At 54.7% G+C, this 12895-nt stretch overlaps 1 protein-coding gene across 1 annotated transcript; it reads left to right on the top strand.

Moving 5' to 3' along the window:
• Positions 1–144: 144 nt before the first annotated feature.
• TIMM44 (translocase of inner mitochondrial membrane 44) lies at positions 145–11111 on the top strand. Its single transcript, XM_082298055.1, has 13 exons — positions 145–197; positions 1332–1439; positions 1882–2052; positions 2510–2590; positions 3043–3192; positions 3580–3719; positions 4350–4435; positions 5374–5466; positions 5769–5893; positions 6802–6852; positions 7766–7855; positions 9402–9512; positions 10575–11111. Exons 1-13 carry the CDS (start codon positions 174–176, stop codon positions 10692–10694), a joined length of 1350 nt encoding a protein of 449 aa, XP_082154181.1. The 5' UTR covers positions 145–173; the 3' UTR covers positions 10695–11111.
• Positions 11112–12895: the final 1784 nt, after the last annotated feature.

Below are 12895 nucleotides of genomic sequence, written 5' to 3'. Positions count from 1 at the left end.
GGTGGGCCCGGGGCTGCCCGGTGGGGCCGGAGGGGCCGGGGCTGTCCGGTGGGCCCGGGGCTGTCCGGTGGGCCCGGGGCTGTCCCGCGGCTCCCGCCCGCTCGCGGCCACGTGGCGCGGTTGTGGCGCGGCGGTGACGTCACCGCGCGGCGCCGCGCGAAGGTCACGGGGCGATGGCGGCGGCCGGAGGGTGCCGGGTGAGCGCGGGCGCCGCGGCCGGGCGGGACGGGGCCGCACCGGGGCCGGGACGGGGCCGCACCGGGGCCGGGACGGGGCCGCACCGGGGCGGCGGGGACAGCGAGTGGGGCTGCGGCAACGGGAGGGGCAGCGCGGGACCGGCCCGGTGGCGGGGCCCGGCGCCGGGGCCGCCGTTCGCTCACAGCCCGCAGGGCCCCGGCGCTGTCAGCTCCCGGTGGGGACACCCGGGGGACCCGGTCCCGGCTCCTCGCCCCCGCTGCGGGGTCTCTGCTCCCGCCTGGCCCGGCGGGATGGGTCCCGGAGCCTGCAGCGGGGCCCGTGTCCCGGCCGCGGCAGCCGGGGGGGATCGGGGGCTGCTGAGGGCTCCTCCGGCCCAGCCGTTCCGGAGTGCCGGGGCTGCTCCCGGAGCCGCCGTGCCCCGAGCTGTTCCCCGAGCTGCTCCCGGAGCCGCCGTGCCCCGAGCTGCTCCCGGAGCTGCTCCTGGAGCCGCCGTGGCCCGAGCTGCTCCCGGAGCTGCTCCTGGAGCCTCCGTGGCCCGAGCTGCTCCCGGAGCCTCTCTCGGGGTTCACTTAAGGGCGATTTTGCCGTGAGCTGCGCACGGAGCGTCTCCTTTAACTCCCGCTCGTAGCGTGAGGGGCTTGGACGAGTCCTTTGTGCCCAAAGTTAAGCGGGGCATTGGGGATTTCTGCTCGATTTGTGCCTTTGGTCGGGAGCTGCCCTGGTTCGGTCCTTGGCTCCTGCCCCGGGGCTCAAATACAGATTTTGAAGGTGTGGAGGTGGGATTTTCCCTGATTCTCACCTGCTGCAAGCCCCGGGCTCAGCAATGCCCCCTTCCCGCGCGGGGACTCGCAGGCTGGACCTGGGCAGGGGCAGCAGAACCGGCCGGGGATTGTTCTGGGATCCAGCAGATCTTTCCTGCCCTGTGTCTTGGGGCAGCACAAACACTCAGAGGGGTCCTGGGTTTCCTCCAGAGCTGGGAAAAAATTGTGTTTGGAAGCGTTTTCCCAGAAAAATCCATGTGCTTCTCATGTTTCAGCTCCTGGATGGATTTGTGCATCGCCGCTGTCCCAAACCCAGGTGCTGGGAGCTCTTGGATGGTTCCCTGAGCTCCTTCTGTGCTGTTTTCCTTGCAGAAATGTCTCCTCAGTGGCCTGTGGCTCTTTTCCAGGCGTTATCCCATCCCTGCCTTCCCCAGGAGTGCCCTGTACAGGATCAGCAGCCCTGCCCTGGGCACCTCCCAGGTTGGTCCCACCTGAATTTATTCCATTTCCACCCCCAATGTGTTTTCCCAGCAGAGTCCTGAGCTGGATGTGGATGTGGCTCTGGGAAACACCAGTTTTAGGCAGGAGATTTCCACTTTTTGAGTGGAATTCAAGGGATTTTGGGGTAGCTGAGGTTGGACGGGGCTTGGAGCACCCTGGGATAGTGGAAGGTGGAGCTGGGTGGGATTTAAGGTCCCTTCAACCCCATCCATCCTGGGATTCCATGGAATGCATTGCACATGTGGCTGTTTCAAGGATCAGCTGCTGCTTTTCCAAGGCAGCTCCGTGTTTTCCACGTGTTATGAGAGTGACCCAATAATTCCCTCTGGTCAGTCAACCTCCTGCCTTTGAAGCTTGTGTTATGTGACTCCTGTTTGCTTGAATTCCTTGGGATTCTCCAACATGGAATGGTTTTCTCCAGTCCAGATGCTACTCCTCAGGAGGAAGGAAGGGATTCATATCAGGTTTTGTGGAGAACATCAAACAGGAATTGGCCAAAAACAAAGAGATGAAGGAAAGTATTAAAAAATTCCGGGATGAAGCTAAAAAGCTGGAGGAATCAGATGCACTTCGGGAAGCAAGGAGGAAATATGTGAGTGTTCCCTGGTTTATTGCCCAGTCCCTCCTGAGCTTTTACTGCTCCGAGTGTAAATTTCAATCTGCAGCTGAACTGTTCAGGAGAAGTTCTGCTTGGCTGGAAGCACTTGGTGCTAAATGGATGCCTTGGAATATTTATTTGTTGGAATGTTTTGGGGTTGGTTTGTTGGTTTTTTTTTTTTTTTTTAGTGGAAAATCTTTCCAGCAGACACTTGGCTGCATTTCTGAGCAGATCAAATAATGGGGCATTAAATTGAACATCGACTGTTTCTTTTGTGTTGTTCAGAGAGCTCTGAACATCATCGTTTGCAAGGCTGAGCTGCTGCTGACTCAGGCAATGAGCTCCTGAAATGTCGCTTTTTTCGCCCTCAATTCCAGCCTTAATGGATTGTGCTCCATCCAAGCTGGGTCTGAGTATTCTCTGTCTCTTGATTAATGTTTTTTTCCCCCAGAAAACCATTGAATCTGAAACAGTGAAGACCTCAGAAGTGATTAAAAAGAAACTTGGAGAAATAACAGGGACGGTTAAAGAGGTAAAAGGACCTTTCTTTAGGGCAGCTCTGCTTCCGTTGGACTTTGGGGGGGCTGGAATTGTCATTATTGGTGGCAGGTGCTGCTATTCCAGAGGTGATTCGGACCCTGGAGCTTTTAAAAGCAGAGGCATTGACAGGGTAATGGATTGAGTGTGGTCAGAGGAGGCCCAGCCCAGGGATTCCTCTGGGATTTGGGGGATGGAGAAAAGAGAGACCCCACCTGCAGCCCTGGGAGCCCAAAATAAGGATGTGGAGCTGCTGGAGAGAGTCCAGAGGGGCCCGTGGAGATGCTCCAAGGGCTGGATCCCTTCTGGGGAGAGCTGGGGCTGAGAAGAGAAGCTCCAGGGAGAGCTCAGAGCCCTTTCCAGGGCCTAAAGGAGCTCCAGGAGAGCTGGAGAGGAACTGGGGCTGAGGGATGGAGCTGGAATGACCTTTCCTGGTTTCCCTTGCAGAGTTTGGATGAGGTCAGCAAAAGCGACCTGGGCAGGAAGATCAAGGAAGGGGTGGAGGAAGCGGCCAAAACGGCCAAGCAGTCGGCGGAGTCGGTGACCAGGGGAGGGGAGAAGCTGGGCAGGACTGCAGCCTTCAAAGCCATCTCGCAGGTGCCCATCCTCCCGGGGCTCCTGCAGCACCCAGAGCCTCGGGACTGGCTCTGTGGGGAGCCTGGGTGGGAAATGCAGCAGCCACCTCCCACGGGCAGCCCTGGCAGCCGGGACTGCGGGTCTGGCACTGCCTGGGAGGTGCGAGCCTGGCAGAGCGGAGCTGCCTGCAGCAGGGGGGGAAATGTCTCTCTCCAGTGGGATTTGAGCTTCTTTGAATCCCTCTTTTTGCAGGAAATACAGAAAAGATCCAGTGTTTTGTTGTCAAGCTGTGGCTGCCCCGTCCCTGGCAATGCCCAGGGCCTTTTGCTCTCCCAAACCATCACAGGAGGGATTTTCAGCTTCTGGGGGAGCAGGAAATCCACACTAACAGGGCTGTTTGCCTTGCAGGGAGTAGAAACTGTGAAGAAGGAAATAGATGAGAGTGTTTTGGGACAAACTGGGCCCTACAGACGCCCGGAGCGGCTCCGGAAACGGACGGAATATTCCGGAGAGAGGATTAAAGAGCAGCGAGTGTTTGAAGCCAATGAGTACGTGTGGGATCCTCTGGGGGGGATATTTCCAGGTGTAATTTGATGGAAAACTTTGAAACAGGTCAGGGATTAAAATCCAGGAGCTGTGGGGTGGGAGCAGCTGGGTCTGGGAGCGCATTCCCAGCAGGAGTTGATGATCCCGAATCTTCCCGTGCTGGAACTGGGAACTTCCAATTCTGAAGTTGAGATTTAATGTTCAGAGGTGAAATTCTGAGCTGAGCTTTGTTTTGTGCTCAGTTTTAACTTGTTGCTGCTGAGTTAGGCTGGGCAGGACTAAGGCTTTTCCGTGTGCTGCTTTGATCCTCTGAGTCGAGTTTTATTTGTCTGGTGCTTTATTTATCTGTAGTTTTGTTTATCTGATGTTTTATTTATCTTTTTTTTTTTATTTGTCTGGTGTTTTATTTATCTGGTGGATCATTTATGTGGCTATAATTTATGGGGCCACAATTTATTTTATAATTGATGAGGCTATAATTTATCCTGTAATTGAGCTCATCATTTATGTGCTGTCTCAGCCTCAGTGATGCCGAGTGCTGCAGGGATATTCCTCAGGGTGTTGTCTGTATTTGTTACCAGTTAATTTTTCCCAAATATCTGCGTTTTATCCCTGTTTTCTGCCTTCTCTAGGGAGGCCATGGGCATGGTGCTGCATAAAGACTCCAAGTGGTACCAGCAGTGGAAAGATTTCAAGGACAACAACGTGGTTTTCAACAGTGAGTGCTCGGAGGGAGCAGCACGTTCCCTTCCCAGCCCTTCCTGCCTGGATCTGCTTCCATCTGTGCCTCCAGCCTCGACAGAATGCAAATCACAAATTCCCACCTTTTTCTGTGGGGTTGGAGCTGGTGCTGGGAGTGCTGTGAAGGGAGGGAGGCAGAGCTGACAGCCCTGCAGCTTCTCCAGGCTGCTCCATCTGTGCTCCGGCCCCTCCTGCAGCCGGGCTTTGCTGGGAGCGCTCCCAGCTCCAGGGCTCCAAACCCTGCTCAGAGGGAACTGAGCTCGTGGTTTTCCTGCTTTTCCCTCCCTGGCTTTGTTCTGGCACCAGGGACAGGGAAGGCAGCTCTGCTCCTCCTGAGCTAGAGCTTAAAACCAGGGAAATCCTTAAAAATCGAGGGACTTTAACACAACTTCCAAACAGGTGAAAGATTTAAAAAAAAAAAAATCCTGTGATCTTTTTGTACTGTAAAGCTGATCTTTGATATCATCTGAGGCTGTTTCTAGTGGGAATGCCCTGAAAACAATCTCAGAATCCCAGAATTTAGGTTGGAAAAGCCCTTCAGGACCATCGAGTCCAAGCTGTGCCCAATGCCCACCTTGCCACCCCCAGAGCCCCGGGTGCCACCTCCAGGGATGGGGCTCCACCAGCTGGAGCAACCCTGCTCTAAGTGAGCCCAATCCTGAAGTTCCTCATTCCACTGGATAAATACCCTTCCAGGAGGTGTTAAATCCAGAGTGACAGCAGAGGAAAAGTTTCTGAGAGATCAGAACGTTGCAGGAAAATGGGGAGAAAAGTGGCGAGAAAAATGGGGAGAAAACCAACTCACAGCTGGTGCCTGGCGCTGAGGAAAGGGATTGAGGAGAGGTTGGATGCTGCAGGTTATTCCCTGGCTCAGGGTGAGCTGGGAGGGCTCTGAGCTCTCTGCTCCCGTTCCAGGGTTCTTTGAGATGAAGATGAAGTACGACGAGAGTGACAACGCCTTCATCCGAGCGTCCCGCGCCGTCACCGACCGCGTCACCGACCTCATCGGTACAGGCACATCCCAGGGCCCCTCCCAGAGCCCCTGGCTCTGCTCCTGCTGCTGGCACTGCTGCTCCTCCCGTGCTGCTCCTGCCACGCTGGGGCACATTCCCGAGCTTTGCCGGGTTTTGCATGGATCGTTATCCGGGGGATGGGTGGGAGGACAGTCCTTGGGCGGGAGAAATCCCAGGTTTGACTTCAAGGCTGGAGTTGTTCCCAGGGTGACTCTTGCTCTGCTCGGTAGCCAGAGGGCTGTTCCTGTCTCCCGGTGCTGGTGGCTGTGGCACGCCCCCACTGAGCTGTTTTTCCAGGGGGATTGTTCTCCAAGACGGAAATGTCCGAGGTGTTGACGGAGATCCTCAAGGTGGATCCATCCTTTGACAAGGATCGCTTCCTGAAGCAGTGCGAGCGGGACATCATCCCCAACGTCCTCGAGGTGACACAGGATCCATTTCTTCCCTGCATTTTTCCCTTTATTATCCCATGGAAGGTTGTTTTTTTTTTTACTTTCCCATTGCTAAAATCAAAAGTTGGGACAGGATTTGCTTCTCCAGCTCTGCACAGAACCTTGGGAAAGGAATTGGATCCCACATTTAGGTTCAAACCATGAGATAATAAATGATTGTTCTGGCCTGGAGAACAGCAAATGAGGTGGGATCAGAGAGAGAGGGGTGAGCAAATGGGGACAGCAGAGGGATAAGGGAAGGGATTTGGGATGTGCTCCTGGCTGCTGATCTGGGGTTTGGGAACAGGAGCAGGCCGTGACAGAAGGTTCAGTGGTCATGGAAGTGTTTGGAATTTGATGTTTTTAAGGACTCAGAGTGATGAGAGATGTGACTGTAAATGGGTGTAAGTCCCTGTCACTGCAACGAGGAAGACAGAGGGAACCTGGGATTTGAAATAGAGCAGGAATTGTTCTGAGGGACTCGGGAGAGACTGGAAGAACTGGGACTTGAGGAGCCAAACGAGGGATTCTTCTGTTCCTTCTGTGCCCTGAATTCTTCAGTGTGGAAAATTGCAGCTCTGCTCCTGCTCCTGTTTGATCTGAGGATTTCTGAGCCCTGGGAACTCTGCTGGCTCCCTGGCAGGTGTAACAGGAAGATTTAACGGGAAGGTTTGGCTGGAAGCTTCGAGAGAGTTTAATTATCCAAAGCTTTATGTCCCTTGGCCTCAGCTCCTGTGTTTTGATAGAAATCCTTTTTGCTGTTCCCCTTTGCAGCTCCCAGTTTCCTCCCAGAGTCCCACAGAATGTGGGATCTGAGGTGTTCTGCTGCTGGAAGGGCTGGTTGGTCCCACTTGGATACAGGAGGAGCTTTAAAAGGCTCTGTTTGGTTTCCTCCTCAGGCTCTGATCTCCGGGGAGCTCGACATCCTCAAGGACTGGTGCTACGAGGCGGTGAGTGAAGCTCCCAGGAATGGCCCCAAAGCCTGGGATTCTCCCTTGGAACTTGGGTTATTTTGAGGGGGTTTTGCCTTGCAAACTGTGAATTTGAGTTGGTTGGAATTCAGGGACTTCCTGGAAGCAGAGCCTTTCCTGACAGTGTTGGGGGGCTTTTATTTGGGTCTTCATTCCTCCAAAGTTATTGTGCTGTAAAGTCCAAAATAATTCTCTTCCTCTGTTCAGGAGCTGAATTTCTCCACGTGAGTTCCCTGTGCTGTTCCCCACCACCAGAGGGCTGGGAGAGGCAATTTTTTCTATTTAATAAATCCTGATGAGCATTTTTTCTACCAATAATCCAGTCTGAAAGCAAAGAACCTTCCCTGCTTCCAGCAACCGAGGGAATGACACCTCGGGATTGCTCTGGAGGGAATCATCAGCCTCCTTGCAGTTTGAGACCAAAACCAAACATTTCCCAGGCAGCTGGAATTGGAAATGAAGCTCCTGAGTCGAGAATAATCAGTCAGATAAGCCAGGGGAGGAAATGGGAATCCTATCCCTGAGAATCCAGGTGTTAAAGCCTCTTAAGGGATCCCACAGGTGTTGAGCTGGTGATTCTGGTCACTAAACTCCCTGGTTTTCCCTGGTTTTCCCTGTTTCTGCTGTTCAGTCCAGTTGTGAGTCCCTCAGCTCTCAGGTGCTCTCAGGTCCTCATGTTCTGCCCAGGAAAAGTGGGATTTTTAGTGGGAATTTGGTGAATCCCAAAGCATTTGCTGCAGTTCTTTGATCCCTTCCTTCAGCACATTTATAAAAATGGGGCTTTTTTTCTCGTGGGGTTTTTTTGGTGGCTCTCTCCAAGCAGAAATTCGTTTTTCTTTTTGTGACAGAACAATTCCAAACAATTCCCAACCCAAGTTTGTTCTTCCCTCAGACCTACAGCCAGCTGGCCCATCCCATCCAGCAGGCCAAGGCCTTGGGGCTCCAGTTCCATTCCAGGATCCTGGACATCGACAACATCGACGTGAGTTCCCTGTCCAGGATCTCCTTTGGGGGAGGAATTAAACCAATGGGCTCTGGAGGGGATTTTCAGAATCATTAAGGTTGGAAAAATCCTCCAGGATCATCAAGTTCAACCTTCTTTGCTCTGCCTGCTGGGTTTGAACTCTGGGGTTTGGCATTTCTGTTCCCAGAGGGAAAATCCCACTCTTGGATGAGCTTTAAGCTCCTTCCCACCCAAACCAGGGATTCTGGGATGACTCAGCCAAGTTCCAGGTGCTCTCCAGGTCCCTTTGTGGAGGAGCTGGAGCTGTTCCTGCCCCACTTAGGGCATGACAGGAATTCTGTCACCTCATTCTGGCGTCAAGATCAGCTCCCAGTCCTGACCTGCTTGGGGAGATTCCAGGGATCCCAGCACTGAGAAATAATCCCAGTGGGAAGTTTGGGAGGGATGCACTGATCAGGGACATTCCTGCTCCTCCTGGAACCCCACAGGCAGAGGGATGTTGTGGGATCATTGATGGCATCTAAAATATCTTGGAAATCGGGCTGGGGTTGGATTTGGGTGGAAAACTGATTTTTATTTGGCTAGATTGAGTGAGTCCAACCAGCTCCAGGACTGGGATGGGAGCTGATTTCCCTGGGATCAGGCACAGGAACGTTGCAGAGCTGCTGAGATTGCCTCAGGGAGCAGGAAAATCTGCCTATAAATAAATGTATTCCTTTGTGATACGGCCCAGCCTTGTGCCCGTCCTGGTGCTGCTTCCTTTATGAGGGGATAAAACAGAATCTTTGGAACATTTCGAAAGAGGAAAATCCCGCTGTCCCCAGTCCCTGTGATTCCTTTTGGGGGCAGCACAGCCAGGAATTCCGGAGCTGGAGAGCAGCAAAGCATTCCCTGGCATCCTGCATTCCCACAGAAAGGGGATGCAAAAGGTTTCCCACAGAGGGCAGGAAGAGAATTCTGGGTTTTTAGAAGGAAAAAGCTGAATTTCCACTCCTCTTGCATTCCGGTGAATGAGGCCTTTAAATGTTTAATGGAATGGGAACAGAGGAGAAAAATCCTGGCAAACAGAAGGTGCTCACCTTGGAGTCTTTGTGGTACAGTTTTTGTCTGGTTCAGAACAATTTCCTGGCAAAAACTGATGTAAAATCAGGAGAAAAGGCTCCATTTGATCCTTGTGGGTCCCTTCCAGCTCAGGATTCCAAGCATTTCCTTCAGAAAACTCCAGTTTTGGAGAGCAGGGGGTCCTTTATTCATGCTTTCTAATTGGAAATAACGGAGCAGAGCTTGTTCCCATTTCCCAGATTTATGGACTTGGGAAAGTAACAAAAAAATTCACAACAGTTTGGGGAAAGCTTTGAAGGTTCCCAAGCATTTTTTAATGGGAAGTTTTTTGGGGAACAGCTTTTCCATCATACCTGAACCACAGAATTGATGTGGCTGAACAGCCAGAGGAGCTCTGGGGGAGCTGGGACTGTCCAGCCCTGGGGGAGGTGGGAAACTCTGGGTGCTCTTCTGTGAACCTGCAGGAATGGGCTGTTTTCCATGGAATTCTCTGTCCTTGCAGCTGGCCATGGGGAAGATGATGGAGCAGGGACCAGTGCTGATCATCACCTTCCAGGCCCAGGTGGTGATGGTGATCAAGAACCACAAAGGGGAGGTGGTGGAAGGGGACCCGGTGAGTGGGGCCTGGACATGTTTGGGGTCTGGGACATGTTGGGGGTTTGGGATCTCCCACTGCAGCTCCAGCTCCAGCTCCATCCCATTCCCACCTCACCCTGCTGTGTTTTCCTTCCCCTTTCTGGGAGAGCAGAGCCCTCTGGCAAACAGGGTGGGAGCAGAGTTGAGTCACTGAGTGAAAAAATCCCCAAATCCGCGTTTTTAGCTCCCCACACTGACACGGAGCGATGCCTTCATTCCCTGGAAAGCCCACAGGGAACTCCCACGCCCGGCTGCAGCTCAGGCTGTGTGTGGTGCTTCGGGAACAGGACAGGGAATGGTTTGTGGAGCAAACCCCTGGCACCTCCTGGAATGCCCTTGGCTGTGTTTGGGGCTGTTCCTTCCTGGATGATTCCAGGCTGAGCCTGGCCCATGGAATTCCCTGTTCCCAGAGTTCGTGGCAGCCGCTGGAGGAGGTTCCTGGAGCTCCTTTATTCCCAAGTGTCTCTCTCCAGGCAGCTCCAGCCTGTCCTGTGCCTCAGTAGCTCAGGGACACTTCATAGGGACAGTACTGGCACTTCCCAGCACATTTTCCTTGGAACTAATAAGGGCATTTAACAAATACTGGCTTTTGCAACCCTGGCCTTTAGTCCAGGCTGGAAAAATGGGATTCATCTGAATGATGGGGCCCGCCTGGGCTGATTCACAACCAGGGCAGGAACAGCTGATCCAGTGATTCCCTGCGCTGAATTCCTGCATTCCTGGGAGATAAATATTGATGGGGTAATTATTGAACAGGGTATCAAAGTCTGTTTGCTGTCGGATTCCTCTGGAGCCGCAATAAATCAGGGAGAGGCATTAAAATTCTCCAGTGGAACCCAAACCTCAGCTTTAGTCAAGTGCCCGGGGTTGGGTGGAAGTGCTGAGCCGCCGCTGGAATATTGAACACGGGGAGTTTTAGGGACAGGGGACCCTCAAATCCACAGGATTCCGGTGTTGGAAGGACCTTAAAGGTCACCTCATCCCAGCCCCGCCAGGGCAGCGTGTCCGTGCCCCTCTAACTGCGGGATTTTCCCGGCAGGACAAGGTTCTGCGGATGCTCTACGTGTGGGCCCTGTGCAGGGACCAGGACGAGCTCAACCCCTACATGGCCTGGAGGCTCCTGGACATTTCCTCCTCCAGCACGGAGCAGGTCCTCTGAGCAGGGCTGGGCCGGGCCCTTCCCCCCCTCTGGAAGCAGCTCCAGCCCGGAACTCACCCCAGCCTCCACGGGGAGCAGGCCAGGCTGGGATTTTTGGGAGAGCAGGCTCCCGGTTATCCCAGTCCCTGAGGAGTGGGGGTGACCCCCTGCTCGGGGGGCTCAGCGTGAATGTGTGACACGAGCAGCTCTGCTGCTGCTTCTTCCCTCGTGCCTCAAGGAGGCTCCTGGGTGCTTCCCAGTGCTCCCAGCCAGCTGGGAATCACGGAGAGCCCTCATTCCCAGCTGCTGGCATCCTCAGAGATCCCGGGAAAGGCCTTGGAGGGGCTCTTGGCTGCCAATCTCCTGTCCGAGCTCCAGCCTCGTGTCCCCGCCGTGTCTTGCACTTTCCCAAACCAAATACAGCCAGGACTTTGCACATGGAGGTGTTGGAAGCTCAGGTTGGGGATGGGATGGGATGGGATGGGATGGGATGGGATGGGATGGGATGGGATGGGATGGGATGGGATGGGATGGGATGGGATGGGATGGGATGGGGGTGATGTTTGAATATCCAGGGGTAAGGTTTGGATACCCACAGCTCGGCAGGGGGAACATTGTTGGTTCTGGCCACAGAGAGCCACAAGTGCATCCCTTGGGCTGGTGGGGAGGGTGGAGGGTGTGGGGCAGGAGAGGAGGAGCAGCTGGAATGTCTGAGGAGTGGGGCTGCTTTGGAAACCCTGGATTTTTCTGTTCCATCCCATCTCATTCCCAGGAGGAAAGCTGTGCTCCTTGCACAGCTCTCTGGGCTTGTGTGCTCCTCATCCTTGCACAAATCCTGGGTCCAGGAGCAGAAACCTCCCAGTTTGCTGCTGGAGCATGGGGTGAAATCCCCTTCCAGGCCCAACCTAAAAAACGGGGTTTGAAAATCCCAAGTCATAAAAAAAATCCCCCGAATTCAGGTTCCAGCAACAGCGTTTGGTGGGGTTTGGGACCCTCCTTCCTGAGCTTCTTCCTGTGGGGAGGAGCTGGGGGAATGTCTGAGGGGAGCAGGAACTGCAGGGTTTGAGATTCTCCTGGAGGTGTTTGGGGGCACCACCTGCCCCCTGTCCATGGAAAACGAGGGTGGGAAAAGGTTTGGAAGAGGAAATCCGAGGATTGCTGTGGTGCTGAGGGGGAGGCAGGACAGCTCTGCCGTGCCACCGTGATTAAAGAGAATAATTGCAGTTCCTTCTTCTCTTCGAGTGTCCGGAGCTCTGAACATCCCTGGGACCTTCCCACAGCCCAGGGTGAGACATTTTCCTTGGAATGTGACAAATCCAGCAGCAGAGGCAGCCCTTGGAACATTCCCAGAGTGTGGGGATTCCACATTCCCAGCTTCAGGGCAGGCTGAGGGTGGGATGTGGTTCCTGGGGTCACAACCACCCCAGGGAATGCTCCAGGCTGGGATGAGGGGCTGGGATGCTGGGAAAGGCCAGGGATGGAGGAGTCCAGGGAAGGGAACCCAGGAGCAGCTGAGGGAGCTGGGAAAGGGGCTCAGGCTGGAGCAAAGGAGGCTCAGGGGGGACCTTGTGGCTCTGCACAAGTCCCTGACAGGAGGGGGCAGCTGGGGGGGGGTCGGGCTCTGCTCCCAGGGAACAGGGACAGGAGGAGAGGGAACGGCCTCGAGTTGCACCAGGGAAGGCTCAGGTTGGATATTGGAAAAATTCCTTCATGGAAAGGAATTGTTGTAAAGGCCTGGCCCAGTCACCGTTCCTGGAGGGGTTTGAAACCCACGGGGATGTGGCACTTGGTGGCCTTGCAGGCTTTTCCCAGCCCTGCTGATCGCACGATGCCGGGTGCTGGGTGCTGCCAGCCCTGCCCGTGGCTCCCTCCCCGGGATGTCTCCAAGGTAAGCGGGGTTGCCATGGGAATGGGGATGGTGGGATGGTGACTCAGAGCTGCTCCCTGCCAGGCTCTGACATTCCGTGGGCTGTTCCCATCCTGGCGTGGGGGGCTCGGAGCCCCCACATCCCCAACACCTTCCCAGGCTGCTCCAGCCTGGCCTTGGGCACTGCCGGGGATCCAGGGGCAGCCACGGCTGCTCTGGGAATTCCGCTCCAGGGCCTCCCCACCCTCGAGGGAAGGGTTGGAATGTTTTTGGCTGAGCCCAGCCCATTCCATGGTTCTGTGGTTCCACAGCTCCTTGGGAAGGCTGGGCCATCCCACGCTGTTATCCCGAGGCC

The sequence above is a fragment of the Coloeus monedula genome (assembly GCF_965178545.1).
Source record: "Coloeus monedula genome assembly, chromosome: 27".
Taxonomy (NCBI): Eukaryota; Metazoa; Chordata; class Aves; order Passeriformes; family Corvidae; genus Coloeus; species Coloeus monedula.
The sequence above is the reverse complement of the archived record's forward strand: the minus strand, read 5'-3'. Positions and strand labels throughout refer to the sequence as shown.